General features: G+C 40.0%; 1 protein-coding gene across 7 annotated transcripts in view; it reads left to right on the forward strand.

The window, feature by feature from the left end:
* synj1 (synaptojanin 1) overlaps positions 1-22,847 on the forward strand; it is a 119,051-nt gene that overhangs the window by 28,940 nt on the left and 67,264 nt on the right. For 6 of the 7 annotated variants that reach the window (XM_072260082.1, XM_072260080.1, XM_072260078.1 and 3 more), the window contains exons 11-13: positions 7,844-7,996; positions 16,329-16,494; positions 20,830-20,853. In XM_072260082.1, the coding sequence (XP_072116183.1) occupies positions 7,844-7,996; positions 16,329-16,494; positions 20,830-20,853 (343 nt within the window). The remainder of the gene's footprint in view (positions 1-7,843; positions 7,997-16,328; positions 16,495-20,829; positions 20,854-22,847) is intronic. The other variant, XM_072260083.1, reaches the window with a different exon arrangement.

The raw sequence follows: 22,847 nt of genomic DNA on the forward strand, positions 1-22,847 counted from the left end.
GGAGGAACTCAGCAGGTCGGGCAGCATTCGTGGAAAAGATCGGTTGACGTTTCGGGCCGGAACCCTTCGTCAGGACTGTAGGGGGAAGGGGCAGAGGACCTATAAAGAAGGTGGGGGGAGGGTGGGAAGGAGAAGGCTGGTAGGTTCCAGGTGAAACTCTATTGTGGGTATTCTATAGGCCCCCTGGTAGCAGCAGAGATACAGTGGAGCAGATTGGGAGGCAGATTTTGGAAAGGTGCAAAAATAACAGGGTTGCTATCATGGGTGACTTTAACTTCCCTAATATTGATTGGCACCTGATTAGTTCCAAGGGTTTAGATGGGGCAGAATTTGTTAAGTGTGTCCAGGACGGATTCCTGTCACAGTATGTGGACAGGCCGACCAGGGGGAATGCCATACTAGATCTAGTACTAGGTAATGAACCGGGTCAGGTCACAGATCTCTCAGTGGGTGAGCATCTGGGGGACAGTGACCACTGCTCCCTGGCCTTCAGCATTATCATGTAAAAGGATAGAATCAGAGAGGACAGGAAAATTTTTAATTGGGAAAAGGCAAATTATGAGGCTATAAGGCTAGAACTTGCGGGTGTGAATTGGGATGATGTTTTTGCAGGGAGATGTACTGTGGACATGTGGTCGATGTTTAGAGATCTCTTGCGGGATGTTAGGGATAAATTTGTCCAGGTGAGGAAGATAAAGAATGGTAGGGTGAAGGAACCATGGGTGACAAGTGAGGTGGAAAATCTAGTCAGGTGGAAGGAGGCAGCATACATGAGGTTTAGGAAGCAAGAAAGGAGCTTAAGAAGGGGCTGAGAAGAGCAAGAAGGGGGCATGAGAAGGCCTTGGCGAGTAGGGTAAAGGAAAACCCCAAGGCATTCTTCAATTATGTGAAGAAAAAAAGGATGACAGGAGTGAAGGTAGGACCGATTAGAGATAAAGGTGGGAAGATGTGCCTGGAGGCTGTGGAAGTGAGCGAGGTCCTCAATGAATACTTCTCTTCGGTATTCACCAATGAGAGGGAACTTGATGATGGTGAGGACAATATGAGTGAGGTTGATGTTCTGGAGCATGTTGATATTAAGGGAGAGAAGGTGTTGGAGTTGTTATATTACATTAGGACAGATAAGTCCCCGGGGCCTGATGGAATCTTCCCCGGGCTGCTCCATGAGGCGAGAGAAGAGATTGCTAAGCCTCTGTCTAGGATCTTTATGTCCTCGTTGTCCACGGGAATGGTACCGGAGGATTGGAGGGAGGTGAATGTTGTCCCCTTGTTCAAAAAAGGTAGTAGGGATAGTCCGGGTAATTATAGACCAGTGAGCCTTACGTCTGTGGTGGGAAAGCTGTTGGAAAAGATTCTTAGAGATAGGAGCTATGGGCATTTAGAGAATCATGGTCTGATCAGGGACAGTCAGCATGGCTTTGCGAAGGGCAGATCGTGTCTAACAAGCCTGATAGAGTTCTTTGAGGAGGTGACCAGGCATATAGATGAGGGTAGTGCAGTGGATGTGATCTATATGGATTTTAGTAAGGCATTTGACAAGGTTCCACATGGTAGGCTTATTCAGAAAGTTAGAAGGCATGGGATCCAGGGAAGTTTGGCCAGGTGGATTTAGAATTGGCTTGCCTGTAGAAGGCAGAGGGTGGTGGTGGAGGGAGTACATTCAGATTGGAGGATTGTGACTCGTGGTGTCCCACAAGGATCTGTTCTGGGACCTCTACTTTTCGTGATTTTTATTAACGACCTGGATTTGGGGGTAGAGGGGTGGGTTGGCAAGTTTGCAGACGACACAAAGGTTGGTGGTGTTGTAGATAGTGTAGAGGATTGTCAAAGATTGCAGAGAGACATTGATAGAATGCAGAGGTGGGCTGAGAAGTGGCAGATGGAGTTCAACCTGGAGAAGTGTGAGGTGGTACACTTTGGAAGGACAAACTCCAAGGCAGAGTACAAAGTAAATGGCAGGATACTTGGTAGTGTGGAGGAGCAGAGGGATCTCAGGGTGCATGTCCACAGATCCCTGAAAGTTGCCTCACAGGTGGATAGGGTAGTTAAGAAAGCTTATGGGGTGTTAACTTTCATAAGTCGAGGGATAGAATTTAAGAGTCGCGATGTAATGATGCAGCTCTATAAAACTCTGGTTAGGCCACACTTGGAGTACTGTGTCCAGTTCTGGTCACCTTACTATAGGAAGGATGTGGAAGCATTGGAAAGGGTACAGAGGAGATTTACCAGGATGCTGCCTAGTTTAGATAGTATGCATTATGATCAGAGATTCAGGGAGCTAGGGCTTTACTCTTTGGAGAGAAGGAGGATGAGAGGAGACATGATAGAGATGTACAAGATTATAAGAGGAATAGATAGAGTGGATAGCCAGCGCCTCTTCCCCAGGGCACCACTGCTCAATACAAGAGGACATGGCTTTAAGGTAAGGGGTGGGAAGTTCAAGGGGGATATTAGAGGAAGTTTTTTTACTCAGAGAGTGGTTGGTGCGTGGAATGCACTGCCTGAGTCAGTGGTGGAGGCAGATACACTTGTGAAGTTTAGAGACTACTACACAGGTATATGGAGGAATTTAAGGTGGGGGCTTATATGGGAGGCAGGGTTTGAGGGTCGGCACAACATTGTGGGCCGAAGGGCCTGTACTGTGCTGTACTATTCTATATTTCTATGTTAAAACCAGTAAGGGGAAAGATAAAGGGGTGGGGGAAGGGAGGCAGGGAGGTGATTGGCAGGAAAGGTGAAGAAAGAATAGGGGAAAACACAATGGGTAGTAGAAGGAGGTGGAACCGAGAGGGAGGTGGTAGGTAGCTGGGGGAGGGGGCAGAGTGACATAGGGATAGGGGAAGGGAGGGGGAGGGAATTACCGGAAGTTGGAGAATTCTATGTTCATACCAAGGAGCATGTTGTGAGTGTTGCTTTGACCCCAGCATCTGCAGATTATTTTGTGTTTACTGTACCTGAAATCATTGTGGTTATTTCTTAAATATTCTCTGAAATGGGCTAGTAAACCACTCAGTTCAGAGTCCCAGTTTGTGGTGTATAATAAATTTAGGCCTTGTGAATAAATAAATTATGTAATTATTTGGCAAAACCCAGTATTTTGTGGTTGAGTCTATAACCAATAGCACAGAATCTAACCTGCTACAGATTTTATTATTGGATATTTGCATGGCCCAAATCAAGGGTGGTAATCTCAGGATTGCTACCTGTGCTAGGTGCCAGTGAGGGAAGGAATAGGATGCTCAGGAGGAGGAACAAGTGGCTGAGGAACTGGTGTAGGGGTCAGGGTTTCAGATTTCAGGATCATTGGGACCTCTTCTGGGGCAGGTGGGACCTGTACAAGAGAGACGGGTTACACTTGAACTACAGGGGGACCAATATCCTTTCAGGGAGGTTTGTTAGTGCTATTGGGGAGGCTTTAAACTAGATTTGCAGGGGGATGGGAACCAAGAGTGCCAGAGCTGACAGTGTGGCTGGGGTGAAAATAAATGATATTGAAAGTTTAAGCAAATCCGCTGATAGAAAGGTTGTGAGTGGTGGTAAAAATCTTCTGAGGTGTATATATTTCAATGCTAGGAGTATTGCGGGGAAGGCGGATGGGTTGAGGGCGTGGATTGACACGTGGAATTATGATGCTGTAGCAATTAGTGAAACTTGGCTACAGGAGGGGCAGGACTGGCAGCTTAATATTCCAGGGTTCCGATGTTTCAGATGTGATCGAGGCAGAGGAATGAAAGGTGGGGGAGTAGCATTGCTTGTTAGGGAAAATATTACAGCAGTGCTCAGGCAGGACAGATTAGAGGGCTTGTCTACTGAGTCCTTATGGGTGGAGCTGAGAAACAGGAAAGGTATGGCCACATTAGTGGGATTGTATTACAGACCACCCAATAGTCAACGAGACTTGGAAGAGCAAATCTGCAGAGAGATAGCAGGCAACTGCAGGAAACATAAAGTTGTGGTGGTAGGGGATTTTAATTTTCCATACATTGATTGGGACTCCCATACTGTTAAGGGTCTAGATGGTTTAGAGTTTGTAAAATGTGTTCAGGAAAGTTTTCTAAATCAGTATATAGAGGGACCAACTAGAGGGGATGCAATATTGGATCTCCTGTTAGGAAACGAATTAGGGCAAGTGACAGAAGTCTGTGTAGGGGAGCACTTTGGTTCCAGTGATCATAACACCATTAGTTTCAATTTGATCATGGACAAGGATAGATCTGGTCCTAGGGTTGAGGTTCTGAACTGGGAGAAGGCCAAATTTGAAGAAATGAGAAAGGATCTAAAAAGCGTGGATTGGGACAGGTTGTTCTCTGGCAAAGATGTGATTGGTAGGTGGGAAGCCTTCAAAGGGGAAATTTTGAGAGTGCAGAGTTTGTATGTTCCTGTCAGGATTAAAGACAAATTGAATAGGAATAAGAAACCTTGGTTCTCAAGGGATATTGCAACTCTGATAAAGAAGAAGAGGGAGTTGTATGAAATGTATAGGGAACAGGGGGTAAATCAGGTGCTTGAGGAGTATAAGAAGTGCAAGAAAATAAGAAAGAAATCAGGAGGGCAAAAAGAAGACATGAGGTTGCCTTGGCAGTCAAAGTGAAGGATAATCCAAAGAGCTTTTACAAGTATATTAAGAGCAAAAGGATTGTAAGGGATAAAATTGGTCCTCTTGAAGATCGGAATGGTCGGCTTTGTGCGGAACCAAAGGAAATGGGGGAGATCTTAAATAGGTTTTTTGCGTCTGTATTTACTAAGGAAGCTGGCATGAAATCTATGGAATTGAGGGAATCAAGTAGTGAGACCATGGAAACTGTACAGATTGAAAAGGAGGAGGTGCTTGCTGTCTTGAGGAAAATTAAAGTGGATAAATCCCCGGGACCTGACAGAGTGTTCCCTCGGACCTTGAAGGAGACTAGTGTTGAAATTGCGGGGGCCCTGGCAGAAATATTTAAAATGTCGCTGTCTACGGGTGAAGTGCCGGAGGATTGGAGAGTGGCTCGTGTTGTTCCGTTGTTTAAAAAAGGATTGAAAAGTAATCCGGGAAATTATAGGCCGGTGAGTTTAACGTCAGTAGTAGGTAAGTTATTGGAGGGAGTACTAAGAGACAGAATCTACAAGCATTTGGATAGACAGGGGCTTATTAGGGAGAGTCAACATGGCTTTGTGCGTGGTAGGTCATGTTTGACCAACCTATTGGAGTTTTTCGAGGAGGTTACCAGGAAAGTGGATGAAGGGAAGGCAGCGGATATTGTCTACATGGACTTCAGTAAGGCCTTTGACAAAGTCCCGCATGGGAGGTTAGTTAGGAAAATTCAGTCGCTATGTATACATGGAGAGGTGGTAAATTGGATTAGACATTGGCTCGATGGAAGAAGCCAGAGAGTGGTGGTAGAGAATTGCTTCTCTGAGTGGAGGACTGTGACTAGTGGTGTGCCACAGGGATCAGTGCTGGGTCCATTGTTATTTGTCATCTATATCAATGATCTGGATGATAATGTGGTAAATTGGATCAGCAAGTTTGCTGATGATACAAAGATTGGAGATGTAGTAGACAGTGAGGAAGGTTTTCAGAGCCTGCAGAGGGACTTGGACCAGCTGGAAAAATGGCAGATGGAGTTTAATACTGACAAGTGTGAGGTATTGCAGATTGGAAGGACAAACCAACGTAGAACATACAGGGTTAATGGTAAGGCACTGAGGAGTGCAGTGGAACAGATACAAAATTCCCTAAAAGTGTCGTCACAGGTAGATAGGGTCGTAAAGAGAGCTTTTGGTACATTGGCCTTTATGAATCGAAGTATTGAGTATAAGAGCTGGAATGTTACGATGAGGTTGTATAAGGCATTGGTGAGGCCGAATCTGGAGTATTGTGTTCAGTTTTGGTCACCAAATTACAGGAAGGATATAAATAAGGTTGAAAGAGTGCAGAGAAGGTTTACAAGGATGTTGCTGGGACTTGAGAAACTCAGTTACAGAGAAAGGTTGAATAGGTTAGGACTTTATTCCCTGGAGCGTAGAAGAATGAGGGGAGATTTGATAGAGGTATATAAAATTATGATGAGTATGGATAGAGTGAATGCAAGCAGGCTTTTTCCACTGAGGCAAGGGGAGAAAAAAACCAGAGGACATGGGTTAAGGGTGAGGGGGGAAAAGTTTAAAGGGAACATTAGGGGGGGCTTCTTCACACAGAGTGGTGGTAGTATGGAATGAGCTGCCAGACGAGGTGGTAAATGCGGGTTCTTTTTTAACATCAAAGAATAAATGGACAGATACATGGATGGGAGGTGTATGGAGGGATATGGTCTGTGTGCAGGTCAGTGAGACTAGGCAGAAAATGGTTCGGCACAGCCAAGAAGGGCCAAAGGGCCTGTTTCTGTGCTGTAGTTTCTATGGTTCTATGGTTCTATTACCTGATGTGAGTCTGGAATTGCAATGAAAATACTGGTATTCATGATAAAAGTTAATAATTTTTTAGATCCTGCACAGTTTTATGAACATGAAGCGTAATGTTTTATGATCATGAAATGCAGGGAAGAAGTAAATACTTGTACTGTATTTGTAATGACAACCATTGTACAGCACTGTGCAAAAGTCTTAGGCACCCTAGCTGTATGTATGTACCAAAGACCTTTGCACAGTACTGTAATAATTTTATCTATCGCACTGTACTGCTGCCGCAAAACAAAACAAATTTCGTGTCATGCGAGTGATAAACCAGATTCTGATATGGATCTCTGTTGTGGACTGAGAGTGAGAAGGGGGCAGGGAGAGGGGAATCATGGTTGGAAAAAGGGGAAAGGAGTGGGGAGTGGGCAGGAAGCACCAGAGAGACATTCTGTAATGATCAATAAACCAATTGTTTGGAATCAAATAACCTTGCCTGGTGACTCAGGGCTGGGTGTGTCTATACCCACGCCACCACCCCCCTCCACCCCGGTACTCCTTCTCTGCCGCCTGTTTCACACCCCCTCCATGGAGCTTTACCTTCGCCATTCGCGACATCTTTCGCTCCTCCAGATTTACAAAGACGCTCTCCGCTCCACATTGACAAATACAATACTGTGCAAAGGTCTTAGGCAAGTACGAGGGGCGATTGATAAGTTCGTGGCCTAAGGTAGAAGGAGTCAATTTTAGAAAACCTAGCACATTTATTTTTCAACATAGTCCCCCCCTATACACTTAGTCCTGCGGTCGTGGAGCATACGGATCTTGGACCTCCAGAAAGTGCCCACAGCAAGGGTGATTGATAAGTTCGTGGCCTAAGGTAGAAGGAGATGAGTTATACGGCTCTTGTTACATGCACGTGCAGTTGAACTCTGAGTGATTATGCAGAAAGTTTGAAATTAATAACTCATCTCCTTCTACCTTAAGCCACGAACTTATCAATCACCCCTGATGAGTTATTAACCTCAAACTCTCTGCATAATCACGCAAAGAGTTGAACTGCACATGCATGTAACGAGAGCTGTATAACTTATCTCCTTCTACCTTAGGCCTCGAACTTATCAATCATCCCTGCTGGGCACTTCCTGGAGGTCCAAGATCCATATGCTGCATGACCGCTGGACTAAGTGTGTAGGAGGGGACTGTGTTGAAAAATAAATGTGCTAGGTTTTCTAAAGTTGACTCTTTCTACCTCAGGCCACGAACTTATCAATCACCCCTCGTATATACAGCTAGAGTGCTTAAGTTTATATATTATAAACTTTTGCACAGTACTGTACAATCTCGGATAGCTGCTTAGGAAACTAAAATAGTCTGCAATAATAAATCATGTTAAATGTTTAATTTAAATTGATTTTAAAAATGCATTTTGACTGTTTATGCCTGCCCACATTCTTCTTCCCAACAGATGCTTCACAAGCAGTTAGAAATTCTAGGGCTAGCTGAGAAGCAACAGATGATCACTAGATTTCAGGAAGTCTTTCGTTCCATGTGGTCAATGTGTGGTGATTCAATAAGCAAAATCTATGCTGGAACTGGAGCACTGGAAGGAAAAGCAAAGGTATAGTATAAATTATTGTACTTGGCACTGGAAAATCTAAAAGTAATGAAATTGTGTTACGATTGATTTATACAATAGATTTTTTTCCTAATTATTCTGCAAAAAACTACAGTTTTCTCTGTTTAAAGTAAAAATTGCTTTACATATAACTTGACATCAGACACATTTGGTATTTTACCTTTTACTTCACCACATTTTTAACGTAGACACGTATTCTATCTACTTAACAGAATTGTAATTAGGCAAAATGGAAATTGTTTATGATCGGGATATTAGAAGAATTGATCAAAGGCTGGTTCAGACCTTTTCTCGGAGTAAAGTTTCACCAGTAGAGGGAAAGGTTTTGTATAGAATTCTTAGTTTATTTCCTTTGACTAGCATTTATCCATATTTAAACATGATGTTCGTCTATCTGGAATGTGTAGTTTTTTTCATACTTAGTGTTCCTTTTCTGTGACATTTGAATCGCATCGTACCCTATTAGTGAGTAAACAAGATTGTGTATGCATGTGTGCGCACATAATCCTGTAAAAGAGTGGGAGCACAATTTAGAAAGCTGAAGTAATTCACTATGGTGGAGGAATATAAATAAAAAGATCTTCAGTTTATGAAGGGGATGCATTCTGGAAAAACTGTTTTGCTAAGCAAAATTCCATAAATCAGGAATGCCAAGTGAAATGTATTAAGAGCCTTTGTGCACAGTGTGATATGCTATTCAGTGGAATAAAAATGATTATATAAATTGGAAAAAATACCTCAAGCCATGTCATTTTAGCAAAAAGTCATAAATTGAACATTTACAAATCAAGCAATTACTACACAGTCAGAAATTAGGAGGGTGAATTTTAATGTGAAAGATGGGGTTCAAGAGCATTGGCTCATTATTGTATTTGCGGAAGGTTTACGTGAGACTGCATTAATAGTGATGATGATTTGGCTTCTGTATGAAATAAAGGATGGTCTTGCCTTAAAGACAGTGTGTCATGGATTCACCAGATTGAATCCTGAGATTAAAGGGTATAATTTGAGGGTAGAGTAGATGGTCTCAAGGGTTGTAACTTTTTGGAATTCTATATTCCAGAGGCCTGTTAATACCACATATATATTTATACGTTATACTGTATATACATTTTGAGCAGTAATCAAATAATATGAGGATTATATGAGAAAATTGATGAGTTGGCAGATTATTCCTGGTTTTCCGGAATGTTTGAGTAGTCTTCTCAAAGAAAGTTAGGGCTACACCTGCTTTCTCATGCACTTATTTAGCATATTATCTAGTTTATTGAGCCAGGCTTTACAGATGAACTCTTGATCTCCCAATCTAACTTATAATGGCCCTTGCACATATTTGTCTTCCTGCACTGCACTTCCCCTGTAACTGCAACACTATATTCTGCATTTTGTTTTTTCTTTTGTTGTAATCATGTGTGGCATGATCTGTCTGGATGGCATGTGAAACAAATGCTTTGTGTTGTATTTTGTTGCATATGACAATAGTAAACCAATACAATATAAAAGCTTCAAAGTCTTAGAGCTTATAAAGACTTTTAGTACAGGTTGAGCACACCCTATTTGAAATGCCTCAGGCTGGATGTATTTCGGATTTCAGATTTTTTTCAGATTTTGGAATGTTTGAATCTATATAAGGAGATTGCTTGGGGATGGGAACCAAGTCTAAACACAAAATCCATTTACATTACATATACAACTTATACCCTGAAGGTAATATTTTTAATAATCTTGTGCATGTAACAATAATATATATATTGAACCATTAGAAAGGTAAGCTATCACTACCTCGTCTGCCCAGGTGGGCAGTCAGTGACTCTTTGACATTGCCATCATTCCGGATTCTGAATTACCGGTAAGCAGTCTTTATCTTACAATTGTTCATCAGACATATGTACTTAACGGTAAAAATTATTACACACCATTAACATAATGAAAATATAATGTGTGCAGGGTAACAAGAGCTGCACAGCAGCTTTATGTAAAATAAAAAACAAAATTGAATTTAATTAATCTCTGCTATTTCGTGATCAGCAGGTGCTTTATCACCACAAATCTTTAAAAATTTAATGCCTTGCTTTAAACTTCCACAGGCAGCCTACTGAATATTCACAATTACCTTCAATTTTCAGTTCATCCTGATAGATCTTTGCTTGTTTGATGATCAGCATACTGTTAGGTGGCATATGTTCACTCTGATGCTGATGAATCCATTCTTTCAATACATAATGAGATCTTAATTTTTCGCTTTCTGCAGTGTTTTTCTATTATTCTTTAAATTCCATTCATTACTTTCAGCATAGAACATTAACTGTTTGTCCTTCTGTTTCTTCAGGTCGTAGATGGTGGTTGTTCCAACATCATATTCCTCTGTCAGATGCTTCACGCTTACCCTTGTGAAGTTTTCCCAGCATCTTGACTTTCTGTGTTATACATAAACATAAATTCTTCCTCATTTTTCTTTTCACTATTACACATAGGAGTAACTGCAGACCTTTTTAACATTTCCAACAATATCTTCATAGCACAGAGCAGAGAATAAGTGCAAAACACATGGTAACCACTTTCAGTAATGTATGAAGATCTGGCTATAATGATTGCTGAAAACAACTGGCGCAAAACAGGGCCTCACTCAGGGTATGTGAGATCACTTCTCAGAACTACCTGTGGTGTGCAGAGACCCATGCATCCCTTGGGAATCTTCCCAGCATTTTGTGCGAGTTCTGTTTGTGGCATCATGTCAGCATTTTAAAAAATTTTGGATTTTCAGAAAAGGAGTGCTCAACATGTATATGAAATAATGATGAATCTATTTCTCTACCTTAAGGAATATTTTGAGTTTCCTGTGCTTCACCTCTTGAGAGGAACTAAGTGTGTAAAACATAGACTTGAACCAATATCTACCAGCTTCTGTCTTGATCGGCTTTATTTATTTCTGCCATCTACTTTATTTGCATTCACTGTGATGCCAGTTAATTTGCAAATCCAGTCTTGATCCTATAAGATCTAGGAGCAGAATTAGGCCATTTGGCCCATCGAGTCTGCTCTGCCATTCAATCATGGCTGAATCTTTTTTCCTTTCCTCAGCCCAATTTCTCACCCTTTTCCTTGTAACCTTTGATACCATGGCCAGTCAAGAACATCAATCTCCACCTTAAGTACATCCAATGACCTGGCCTCCACAGCTGCCTGTGGTAACAAATTCCACAAATTCGCCCACTCTCTGGCTAAAGAACTTTCTCCACATCTCTGTTTTAAATGGACACCCCTCTATCCTGAGGCTGTGCCCTCTTGTCGTAGACTCTCCCACCATGGGAAACATCCTTTCCACACCTACTTTGTCTTTGGTCTTTCAACATTTGAAAGGCTTCAATGAAACTCCTCCGTATCCTTCTAAATTCCAGTGAATACATGCCCAGGGCCGTCAAACATTCCTCCTACGATAACTCTTTCATTGTGAACCTCCTCTGAATCAGCACATCTCTTCTTAGATAAAGAGCCCAAAACTGTTCACAATACTCAAGGTGAGGCCCCACCTGTGCCTTATAAAGCCTCAGCATCACATTTCTAGGCCTCTTGAAATGGCACACTGCTGGTGTCTTCCACAGTGAAAACTGATGTAAAGTACTCATTTACTTCATATGCCATCTCCTTGTTCCCTGTTATTATTTCTCCAGCCTCATTTTCTGGCAGTCCTATATCCACTTTCATCTCTTTTACTTTTCATATACTTGAAAAAGCTTTATCCACCTTGACATTGTTTGCTAGCTTCCTTTCATGTTTCATCTTTTCCACCTTCACGATTCTTTTACTGCTTTCTGTAGGTTTTTAAAAGCTTTGCAATCCTCTGTAGGTTTTTAAAAGCTTTGCTTTGTTGTATGCCCTCTCTGCTTTTATGTTAGTCTTGACTTCCCTCATCAGTCACGGTTGTACTATTTTGCCATTTGAATATTTCTTTGTTTTTGGAATACATCTATCCTGCAGTTTTCTCATTTTTCCCTGAGACTCAAGCCATTGCTGCTCTGCTGTCATCCCTGTCAGCATCTCCTTCAAATTTACTTTGGCCATCTCCTCTCTTATACCACTATAATTTCCTTTACTCCACTGAAATACTGCTACATCAGACTTTACTTTCTCCCTATCAAATTTCAAGTTGAACTCAATCATATTGTGATCACTACCTCCTAAATGTTCCTTCAACTTAAGCCTCATAATCACCTCTGGTTCATTACATAACTCCCAATCCAGTTTAGCTGATCCCCTAGTCGGCTCAATGACAAGCTGCTCTGAAAAGCCATCTCATAGGCATTCAACAAACTCAGTCTCTTGACATCCATTACCAACCTGATTTTTCCAGTCTACCTACATGTTAAATTCTCCCATGACTATCATAACATTGTCCTGCGGACACACCTTTTCTATTTTCCATTTGCATTCTGCAGTCCACATCCCAATTACTGTTTGGAGGTCTGTATATAACTGCCATCAGGATCCCTTTACCTTTGTAGTTTCTTAACTCAACCCACAAAGGTTCAACATCTTCCGATCCTATGTCACATCTTTCTACTGATTTGATGCCATTCTTTACCAGCAGAGCCATGCCACCCCCTCTGCCTACCTTCCTACCCCTCCGATACAATGTGTAACCTTGGATGTTCAGCTCCCAACTACAACCATCCTTCAGCCACAGTTCAGTGATGGCCACAACATCATACCTGACAATCTGTAATTGTGTTACAAGTTCATCCACCTTATTTCTTATACTCTGTGCATTGAATATTGTATTTGTTATCTTTCTGATTCTGCATCCCTAATCCACTGATATTCACCCTGCTGGCTGCAATTATGTCCTATCATCTGCCTGCTCTTCCTGACAGTCTGACTGCACGCTATCTTTGTTATTTTACCATCTGTCTTACCCCTAGTCTCTTCACTCTGCTTCCCATCTCCCTGCCATATTAGTTTAAACCCTCCCCATTAGCTCCAACAAACTGGCGCACTAGAATATTGGTCCCTCTCGGGTTCAGGTGCAACCCGAACCGTGTGTACAGTTTATACCTCCCCCAAAAGAGACCCCAATGATCCAAGAACCTAAAGCCCTAACCCCTGTACCAGCTTCTCAGCCACTTAGTTTTCTGCCAAATCATCCTGTTTCTACCCTCACTGGCATGTGGCACAGGTAGCAATCCAGAAATTATTACCCTGGAGGTCCTGCTTCTCAGCTTTCTGCCTGGCTTTCTAAATTCTCTCTTCAGGACCTCTTTGCTTTTCCTTCCCATGTCATTAGTATCAATATGTACCAAGACATCTGGCTGGTCCCCCTTCTCCTCCAAAGTGCTTTGGATGAGACCCTGCTTGTATTCCAAAGCCAGCAGGTATTTATAATGTTTACTTCATGACAATTGAGTTTGTGGAAGTGCTTCAAAGATGATTGTTCTTTAGTTCAGAACTTTCAAATTTCCTGATATTTGTAACACACACACACAAAATGTTGAATGTCAGGCAGGTCAAACAGCATGTATGGAAAAGAATAAACGGTCGACATTTCCTTTCCATAGATGCTGCCTGACCTGCTGAGTTTCTGCAGCATTTTGTGTGTGTTACTGTGGATTTCCAGCATCTGCAGAATCTCTGTTTATGATCCTGGTATTTGCTTTGTCATGAACCATTTTTTTGGTTCACTCATACCAAATCTTTCCCTCCTTTGCTAGTTTGCAGCACATTGTACAGGACTCTCAGCTGTAGCTCCTCAAGGGATGTCTCTTTCTCTGATAGTGAAATTTCTGCAACTATTGTTTCCCCTCCTAGATTTTCTATTTTTCAATGTGTCATGTTGGTATTCCTGTGCAATGTACCTTTATTTCTCCCCTCCTAGTTTTAAACCATTGTATGCCTGTTAGGCATATGAAATTCAGTGGACCTTTGAAAAGTATCTCATCTGTCAATCTCTACTCCTGTGTTTCTGATGCATTTTCATATGTTTACTACATTACTAACTTTTGAGGATATACTTTGCCATACTTCGCAAGTGTGAAGGGCTCTTATTTAAGTATTTCTTCTGTTGGTATTTGGGAAAGTGCCATTAAGTTATGTTTTTTTTAATTTTATGAGTCCAATTCTATGCCATGATAAGATGTTAAAATTCAGACAAATGTTTGTATTGACTTTACAGAAAACTTGTGTAACAATTTCAAATTCAAAAGTTGTTGTGGATAAGAATGCTCCTGCTAATTAACCTTTTCACACACATACTTGGCAGAAAACCACTACAGCATTAAGAACTTCACATTGTTTCACTTTAAGCAGAACCTTGAACTTTGCTTTCATTTTCAGTGAGCGGTACTTCCTTAATATTTTATGACTATGTTTAAATGTACTATACATAATGATTTATCAGTGTAGATTATTCAGTAATTGATCTATTTTTCCTTCCTTGATTATTGCTTTCTCTGGGTGTTGGCCTAATGGTGAGTTAAGTATATCAGAATCATAAAGATATCAGATCTACCATCATTTGGATAGTCATAGCCTGATCAGAATCTACCTTGTTATGTTCTTACATCTTGTTGTCTACCTGCACCACACTTTCTCCGTAGCTGTTATTCTTTATTCTGCATTATTTTGTTGTTTTAGCTTTTAATACCCCAATGCACCATTTAATGATATGCTCGGTATTAATTGTATACAAGACAATATTTTCACTATATCTCAATATGTGACAGTAATACAATTCCAGGAACAATGGTCATGGTTTTGTGAGTGTGAGGTCATGTCTGACAATTATTTTGGAGTTTTTTGAAGAGGTAACTAAGGAGATAAAAGAAGTCAGGGCAGTGGATGGGAAGTTATGGACTTTAGCAAGGCCTTTGTCAAGATCCTGCTGATCTGGAAAATTAGGTTTCAAAGGTACATTTAATGTCAGAGAAATGTATACAGTATACATCCTGAAATTCTTTTTCTTCACAACCCTCCACGAAAACAGAGGAGTGCTCCAAAGAATGAATGACAGTTAAATGTTAGAACCAGGTTGCGTGGGATTCAAGAGGTGTTAGTGAGGTGGATTCGGAATTGGCTCAAAGATAGGAAGCAGAGTGTGATAGTTGAAGGTCAATTCTCTGACTGGTGGTCTGTGCCTGGGAGAGGTCATTGTTGGAACCTCTGTTTTGTATCATTTATGTAAATAATTTGGATGTGAATGTACATGGCACAATTAGCAGGTTTGTTGATGATACTGAATTAAAAGAAATCTTGATCAGGTAGGGAGATGGGATGAGGAATGGCAAATAGCTTTCAACTGATCTAAGTGTAATGTGATGCATTTTGGGCAGTCAAACCAGGGTAGGAGCTATACAGTGAATGGAGATCATTGACAAGTGTGGAACAGGGTGGCCTGAGAGTATAAGTGTTCTAATTCGCTGGAAGTGGCTATTCAAGTAGGCAGCATGGTGCAGATGGCATTTGGCATGCTGGTCTTTGTCGATCAAGACATCAAATTTAGGAGTCGGGATATTATATTTCAGTCTTCTGCATCCTTTCCAGCTTGTCTTTCTTATAAAAGGCTGACCAAAAGTGTACACAATACTCCAGGTGCTGATATATAAGTTATTGGTTAGACTGCATTTGAAGTATGATGTTACAGTTTTGGTCAGCTTTTTATAGGAAAGACAGTGTCGAGCTGGAGTGGGTGCAAAAGAGATTTACAAGGATGCTGCCTGGACCAGGGAGTGTGTGTTGGCCACATTGGATCTTTATTCCTTGCAAAGTAGAGAAAATGAGAGTTGACCTTACAGAGGTTTATAACATCATGAGGGGCATAGGTGAGATGGATAGATGGTCTTTTCTCCAGGGTTGCGCAGTCCAAAACTAGAGGGCACAGATACAAGATAAGGAGGGTAAAAAGAGACCTGAGAGTTAACATTTTTTTGTTACACGGGATGGTAGTGAGTACCGGGAATGAGTTGTCAGAGGAAGTAGTTGAGGCAGGTATAACTGCAACATATAAGAGGCATTTGGATAGGCAGATGGAGGGGAAAGGCTTGGATATTTATGGGCCCAACATAGGCAATTGAGACTAGCAAGGAGGATGCAGTGAATTGTGTGGACTAATTAAACTGAAGGGCCTGTGTCTCTGTGTGTGACCCTTAAGTTAATGGAAAATTTGCCTAACAACATGTATTTGCAAAGCACATTTTCACATCAGGATACTTCATGTAATGTAGCACATTAAAGTACAGAGTATATTCAGCTAAAATCAATGGTTGGTTTAGTAAGTTAAATAACATTTAATTATTCATAGTAATGTTATATCTTTTTCTTCTAGGGTGGAAAGTTTAAGGATGGAGCTCGCTCAGTGACAAGAACCATTCAGAATAATTTCTTCGATAGCTCCAAGCAGGAAGCTATTGACATCTTGTTACTTGGTAATACGCTGAACAGTGACTTGGCAGATAAAGCTCGAGCTCTCCTAACGACTGGTTCTTTACATGGTAAGGTTTACTTTATAAATGCATGCAATGATATTCAAGTTATTTTGAATTCATTTATGGCATGTAATGCAAACTGGTAGTAAACTTTAAATCTATACTTGAAAGTGCTTTGATTCTTCTTTGTTATTAGAAATTATTTCACTTCAATACACAAAACAGAATTTAATCTGCAACTTGTGGAGCGACATCCATAGGCTCACTCTAGAAAAAAGACTTTCTCCTTACCAATCAGATGAAGGCTAGGTGCTGTGAAAAAGAGCCAAAGCTAAGTTGAGGTAATTGCCAAAGAAAAATGGAATAGCAGAAAGACAGTGAGTGGAGCAGAGAGGAAAATACTGAGAAAGCAGCAAGGGTCCAGTGAGGCATCAAGAATTATAATATTTTTGTGACTTGAAGTATCAGTATTTGGTATTGCACAGCAAGAATAAATGTGATTCCTGTGAATGACACTTGGAAGTATCTGGATTGTAAACCTGGCAGTTTCTCCAAACTTGCCCAGTCCTGTTGTGTGGAGTTTGGCTTGTACCTCTGCAAACCCTATATTGTACAAGTATGACTGGGACTGGGTCATGTGATTCATTGTGGCTGCTTTCAGTAAGATCATGGCTAACCCTTGATCAAAGCAGTTTCTGATATGAACCCTTATTCACTGATTTTCTTGGAGACCAGAAATCTGGCAGTGTCAGCCTTGATTATATTCAAGGAAATTAGATATTTTAGACAAGGTAAAGATAATTTCAAAAAATCACTGCTATCTGAATACTGAATCGACCCATAATCCTGAGACTACATCTGTTCACGTATTCTCTTTGGGCCATTGTAAACAGTGCTTGATACCCATCTACATATATACTTTTAGCTATCATTCTAATGTCACTGGGGATTTGGCAAGGAAGCAAAATAAATAAGATGGATTTGATCACAGTCGTAGAAAAGTCAGTCAGTTATCCTGATGAAATGGTGTTTAGCAATGGCAGAAGGAGGTTGCCATCTCACAAACTAGCTATCTATTTACTGTGTCATTAGATACTTTCTGCTCCATCTGTGTAGAAGACTGATTCCCACATTGGCCTCTTTAGTACTTTAGAACCCATTGAAACAGAATGGAAGCAAGTCATCTATGATTGTGGGGCATTGCCTTAGAAGAGGTTGTCAACTGGTTAATATAGTTTTTTGCATTGCATTCTATCACTCTTGGACACCAGGCAAAGTAAAGGGATTCCTTGCTTATGTAGCAACCTTTCTGTTTTCTTGAGAGTCAAGTTACTAGGGCAGCAGGCGTGGTTCTACAAGGCATTGTCACCTTGAGCAGTGAGATAAGACATGTATTTTGATATGGCCGCATTCCAGGCCAGATGGACCACCCAGATTTTTGGACTCCCATTGCCAGTTTAAAGAGATTAAGTACATATATCCATTTTGGTTCCTTTCATAGATATGATCCTTTTTTCTGAGAATAGCCTTGAATTGTACTCTAACATAGATTAGTATTTGCACATATTAAGCTTTGTTAAATATCTTTTTACTGGTTTTTGGTCTAGAAATTCTTCAGTGCAAGTTTCTATGTGTTAAAATAGCACTGCAAGGGGAGTTGTTTTTGATCAAGGCTGTATAAAGCCAATATCCCTAGTCCATGATATCTCTGGTGGTATGTTCAATAGAGCTGGCAGGTCCCAGCCTTGTATGCACATTTTGTAGGACTTGCTTCTGCAAACTCTTATTGTGATGGAGAGTGCCAAGAGGTGAGGATTTTGTAAGGAAGGAAAAGGATGACAGTGGACAAGTATTGTCGGGGTTGGTGTAGGATTGTTATGGGAAATGGGGTTAATGATTAGGGAGCTTGGGAAGAGATTGGGAGGGGTGTAGGAGAGAAACTGAGACCTGTAAATGAAAACCAAAACTACAATAGCAGAAAGGCAATATAGCAGAAAGAAAATCTAATTCTGTATGGTTTGGGTGGTGGTTAGTGTAGTCACTCCAAAAACAGGAGGTAAAGCCAATCCCGGAAAAATCTTTATTGTCAGAACAGCTCCTCCTTGCCCTTTCACTTTGGTGACACAGGGTGGGCCCTAGAAATAATACTGGAGAAATACTGGTCAGGTGCTTTGTGAAATATCCCTTTACAAATGAACATTTAGTAGCAGTAATACATTTTTTTTTTCTTTCCTGTTTTACTGTTTCCATTGAACATTAAAATTTAAATATTTCTTTAATGGGGCAGATCTTCTGCATGTGGCTGTGCTTTTGTTGTTAAGTCTATACTACTGTCCCCCCTGCCTTGAATCAGTGTGGACTTTTAGCCTCTTAACAGAAGATGGTATGGTTCATGGGCAGATGGCCGAGAGAATCAGGGTTAGGAGATACCTTCTCCACTGAATGTACATTTGAACTTTGTCTGCAGATGATTTATGGATAAATATATCGTTAAATTGCAGAACTAGATTTCCTAGAATAAAGCAATTTAGTCTTGGGTTTTTAACCAGAAAATTCCTGTTAAATCCTTAAAAACTTGAAATTTCCTCACTGAAGATTTGGATCATGTAAGCTAGCCACATTGTTTTAGTTTTAAAAGGGATTCTAGGAAGTTCCATTTAATAACCAATAATAAAATTTTATTTTTAAAACATTTTAGTTACTTTACAAGGTTCCATTTGTAATTCAGTGTAATCTTGACTGAATTCGTAACAATTTCATCTCTAACTCAGGGTTGTCTGATCAAGCCCCAGTGTGGATTTAAATACTTAATGCTGGGTGACACTTCATGCAATGCTGAATGAGGCTGTGGCACTGGAAGTGTTGTTAATGCCACGAGCTATTAATTCAAGGTACCGTGTGCCTGTTCAAGTGGATTTAATAGATCCCACAATACCATTCATTAATTTCTCATTAGTGGGGGCAGCATGTGTGCAAAATTAGCCATTGCTTACCTACCTAGCAGTTTGATTATATTTCAAAACAAAAATCCTGACCTATAAAGCATTTTGGGATATTTCAAGGACATGATAGGGCACCATCTAATCACATGTTCTGTTGTTTTGCTTGTACATTGTGTAAAGTAGGCAGAACAATGGTTGTTCATGATTTGTTTTCTAGACATGAAATTGCTAATACCATCCTTGGATTTTTTTAAAAAAAGCTTTTCTACTTTTGTGGATTTTGTGTTTACTTTTTATGTTTTGTTTGTCTAACACATATAAAAGGATTGGTTCAAACTGGGGGTTAAAAAAAGCTGTTAAAATTTGCAGTGGGAAAGCTCAACAGCTTTATGGTTGTTGGCATGTTTATGAATAACTATGAGCCCATCTTGTATTACTTCATATTATCTCTAGGTCCAGCTTATAATGGTCAGTACTTCCTACATTTAGAGAGAATTCCTATTCAGTTAGATTCCTGTTTTTTAAAAAAAAATAATACATTTCCATTCAGTAAGTCGCTTAGGATTTGAGGGAATTTCTGATGGTTGTGCAAACATCCGGATCATGGATATTGTGCTTGGTAATAAGTTACTGATTGTTGAATGTACAGTGAGCTGCATGACAAATAACAGTCGCTTGGGTGAGCTACAGGAGGTTTAGCATTTGCAGGTGTCTGTGTGTCTGTGCAAAGAGTCAATGTCTTCCAGATGTGTAGGAAAATTTTGGTGGGAAAAAATTAGAAAGTAAAATTCACTAGTGGTTTTAGACTGAAAATATGAGGATTTCACTCCATCAGAGACTTAACCTAATTCAGATTTAGTTTGTGTCTGGTGGAAACTTGAATGGATGGTATGCTTTTTGATAGTTTTAGCGGAAAACAAAATTCTGGAGACAGGATGTGAGACAACATCTGTGGAAAAAGAAACAGTTAACATTTGATTGTACTTTTTAACCGTCTTAATAGTATCTAAGTATTTTTGTGTTCCCTTTCTGTTGCCTTTTCCTGTCATGATATCGGAATCAAATTGTGTCCTTGGTGCTTCTAACATCTGTGAAAAATCATTTTCTCAGCAATAATGTCTCCCTAATTTTAGATTCTGTTGATAACCACATTGAACACAAGATCATAATTGGCATTTGAAGGGCATGCTAAAACAATTTTCTTTTCATTCTAACATTCTGTAGAAGATCAGTAAAATAAAGATCCTTTGTTATACATCTAAAATCAACTGTATAATCTACTTAAGTACAATTAGTTAATGTGATTATACAACAATGAATGTGTGAAGGCTTAAGTTGTACCATGTGTTCAAATGTATAACGTCTGCATGTTGAGGTTTCTTTTTATTTATGGAAGAGCTTGATGTGCATAAAGTGCGTTTAATGCTTTTTTCTTCTTCTCCTTTTGCTGTGGCTGCAGTTCCAGAATTGACACTTCAATCAGGTATAGTGCTTTGCCTAAATCCTTCTGAAATAACAACAGCAAAATCAGATGCCACTTTTCTTAAAAAAAATGCTGACTTTTACTAATTGCATTATTTGCAAAAGTAACCCAAGTAGTTGTCATTCTGTATTGTTCTAAGATACCCTTTGCTTACTGTGTAACAGTGGACATTTCTGATCTTTTTAAATAAATATTCTTGCTCTAGATTACATGACTCAAATACTACCATTAATTGATATTGCAAAAAAATGTGAACTTCTTTTATAAGATGCACAAATACAAAAAAATTGTCTCTTAGAAAATTGTACTGAAGGCATTAATTTGATACTTATTCACAAAAATACATTTAATTGCTCAGTGAATGTTTAAATTTACTTAAGATATTGGATGAGGGGTGCATGGGGGGGGGGTGTGTGCAGAAGCGTGCATTCTGATTTATCATTTTCCCATGGTAGCAGAAGTTCAGGATGTGTCCGGCATGTGTGTAGAACCTTCCTTTTTTAACACCCTGAATATAATACCAGAATCATTTCCTATGATCAGAAGCACTGGCCAAGTGCAGAGTATCCAAGAGTTACATGCAAATATTCCTTGGAGTCCCCATTACTTCTCACAAGATTTGTGAAGTATGGGAGAGGAGTATAGTACATAAAAGGCAAAAGTGAAAGGGTGGGTTGAGGGGGAAGCAGAAGAAGGCTAATAACAATTGGAAGAGAAGGACAAGTTGTTAGTTGAGGAGCAGAGAATTGACACTTTCAATTAGAGAATGGGAACACTAATAAGTATACTGTGAGGAAGGTGAAAACGATTGAATTTGCAAATATGGTTTGCAGTTTATCTGGGGAAATATGAAAATCACTGTTATTTTTGCAGAAGTTTAATTAAAATACACATCTATCCCTGATTCACTAGATTGAGGGCAGTGAACTAACAGTGGAAGTTATAAGTTCACTCAATTGGAGCTACCATGCAATAACAAAAAAAACTGTAGGCAAAATCTTCCTAAAAATAATTCTGATGCACACAGCAGATGAATTTGCATTCACATTATTGGTAACTTCAGAGTCTGAAATAACTTGTTTTTATGAGGCCTTCAATTAGTTATATGCCTCACAAAGTTAATCCAATGATACAGATAAGAAAGCATTCATATAGCTCTGTTGCATCTAAAATTCTGAAAGTAAGTTCAGATTCAGACTCAGTTATTTGTAGAAAGCCAAATGCACTTAGTAAGCTAAATGCCCTTACAATATCTGAAATTGGTCTGGATAGAATATGGGTAGAATTTTAAAATGTTCATATTCAATTTTCAGTGAAATCGTTTGAACTATATGACTGGTTGTTTTACAGAGCTAAATTGTTTTTAAAAATTTGGGATTGAAATTACTGTACAAGCTGTTTAGACTGGTCATATGGACTGCTGTGATTTGTTTGTATTATTGAACAACTAAAATCATAGTTATTTGATACCATCATCAAATGATAGAATTTAGAAACCTGGGTGCGTCAAAGACTTATACTTCCAAGCAATAATGGGGCAGCCAGATACTTACTCAAGGAAAGTAAGGAAGGATAATGAGGTTAGAGAGTAAATGGAAACCCAGTGATCCAGGACTTCCATGCACTTCATGCAATTCAAACTTTATTGACAGACCTTGGGTCAAAATTGCAATTGAGTCATGATTAGAAAACATAGAAACATAGAAAAATAGGTGCAGGAGTAGGCCATTCAGCCTTTTGAGCCTGCAATGCCATTCAGTATGATCATGGCTGATCATCCAACTCAGAACCCTGTACCAGCCTTCCCTCCATACCCCCTGATCCCTTTAGCTACAAGGGACATATCTAACTCCCTCTTAAATATAGCCAATGAACTGGCCTCAACTGTTTCCTGTGGCAGAATTCCACAGATTCACCACTCTCTGTGTGAAGAAGTTTTTCCTAATCTCGGTCCTAAAAGGCTTCCCCTTTATCCTCAAACTGTGACAAAATTA

This window comes from Mobula birostris, chromosome 6 (assembly GCF_030028105.1).
Source record: "Mobula birostris isolate sMobBir1 chromosome 6, sMobBir1.hap1, whole genome shotgun sequence".
NCBI lineage: Eukaryota > Metazoa > Chordata > Chondrichthyes > Myliobatiformes > Myliobatidae > Mobula > Mobula birostris.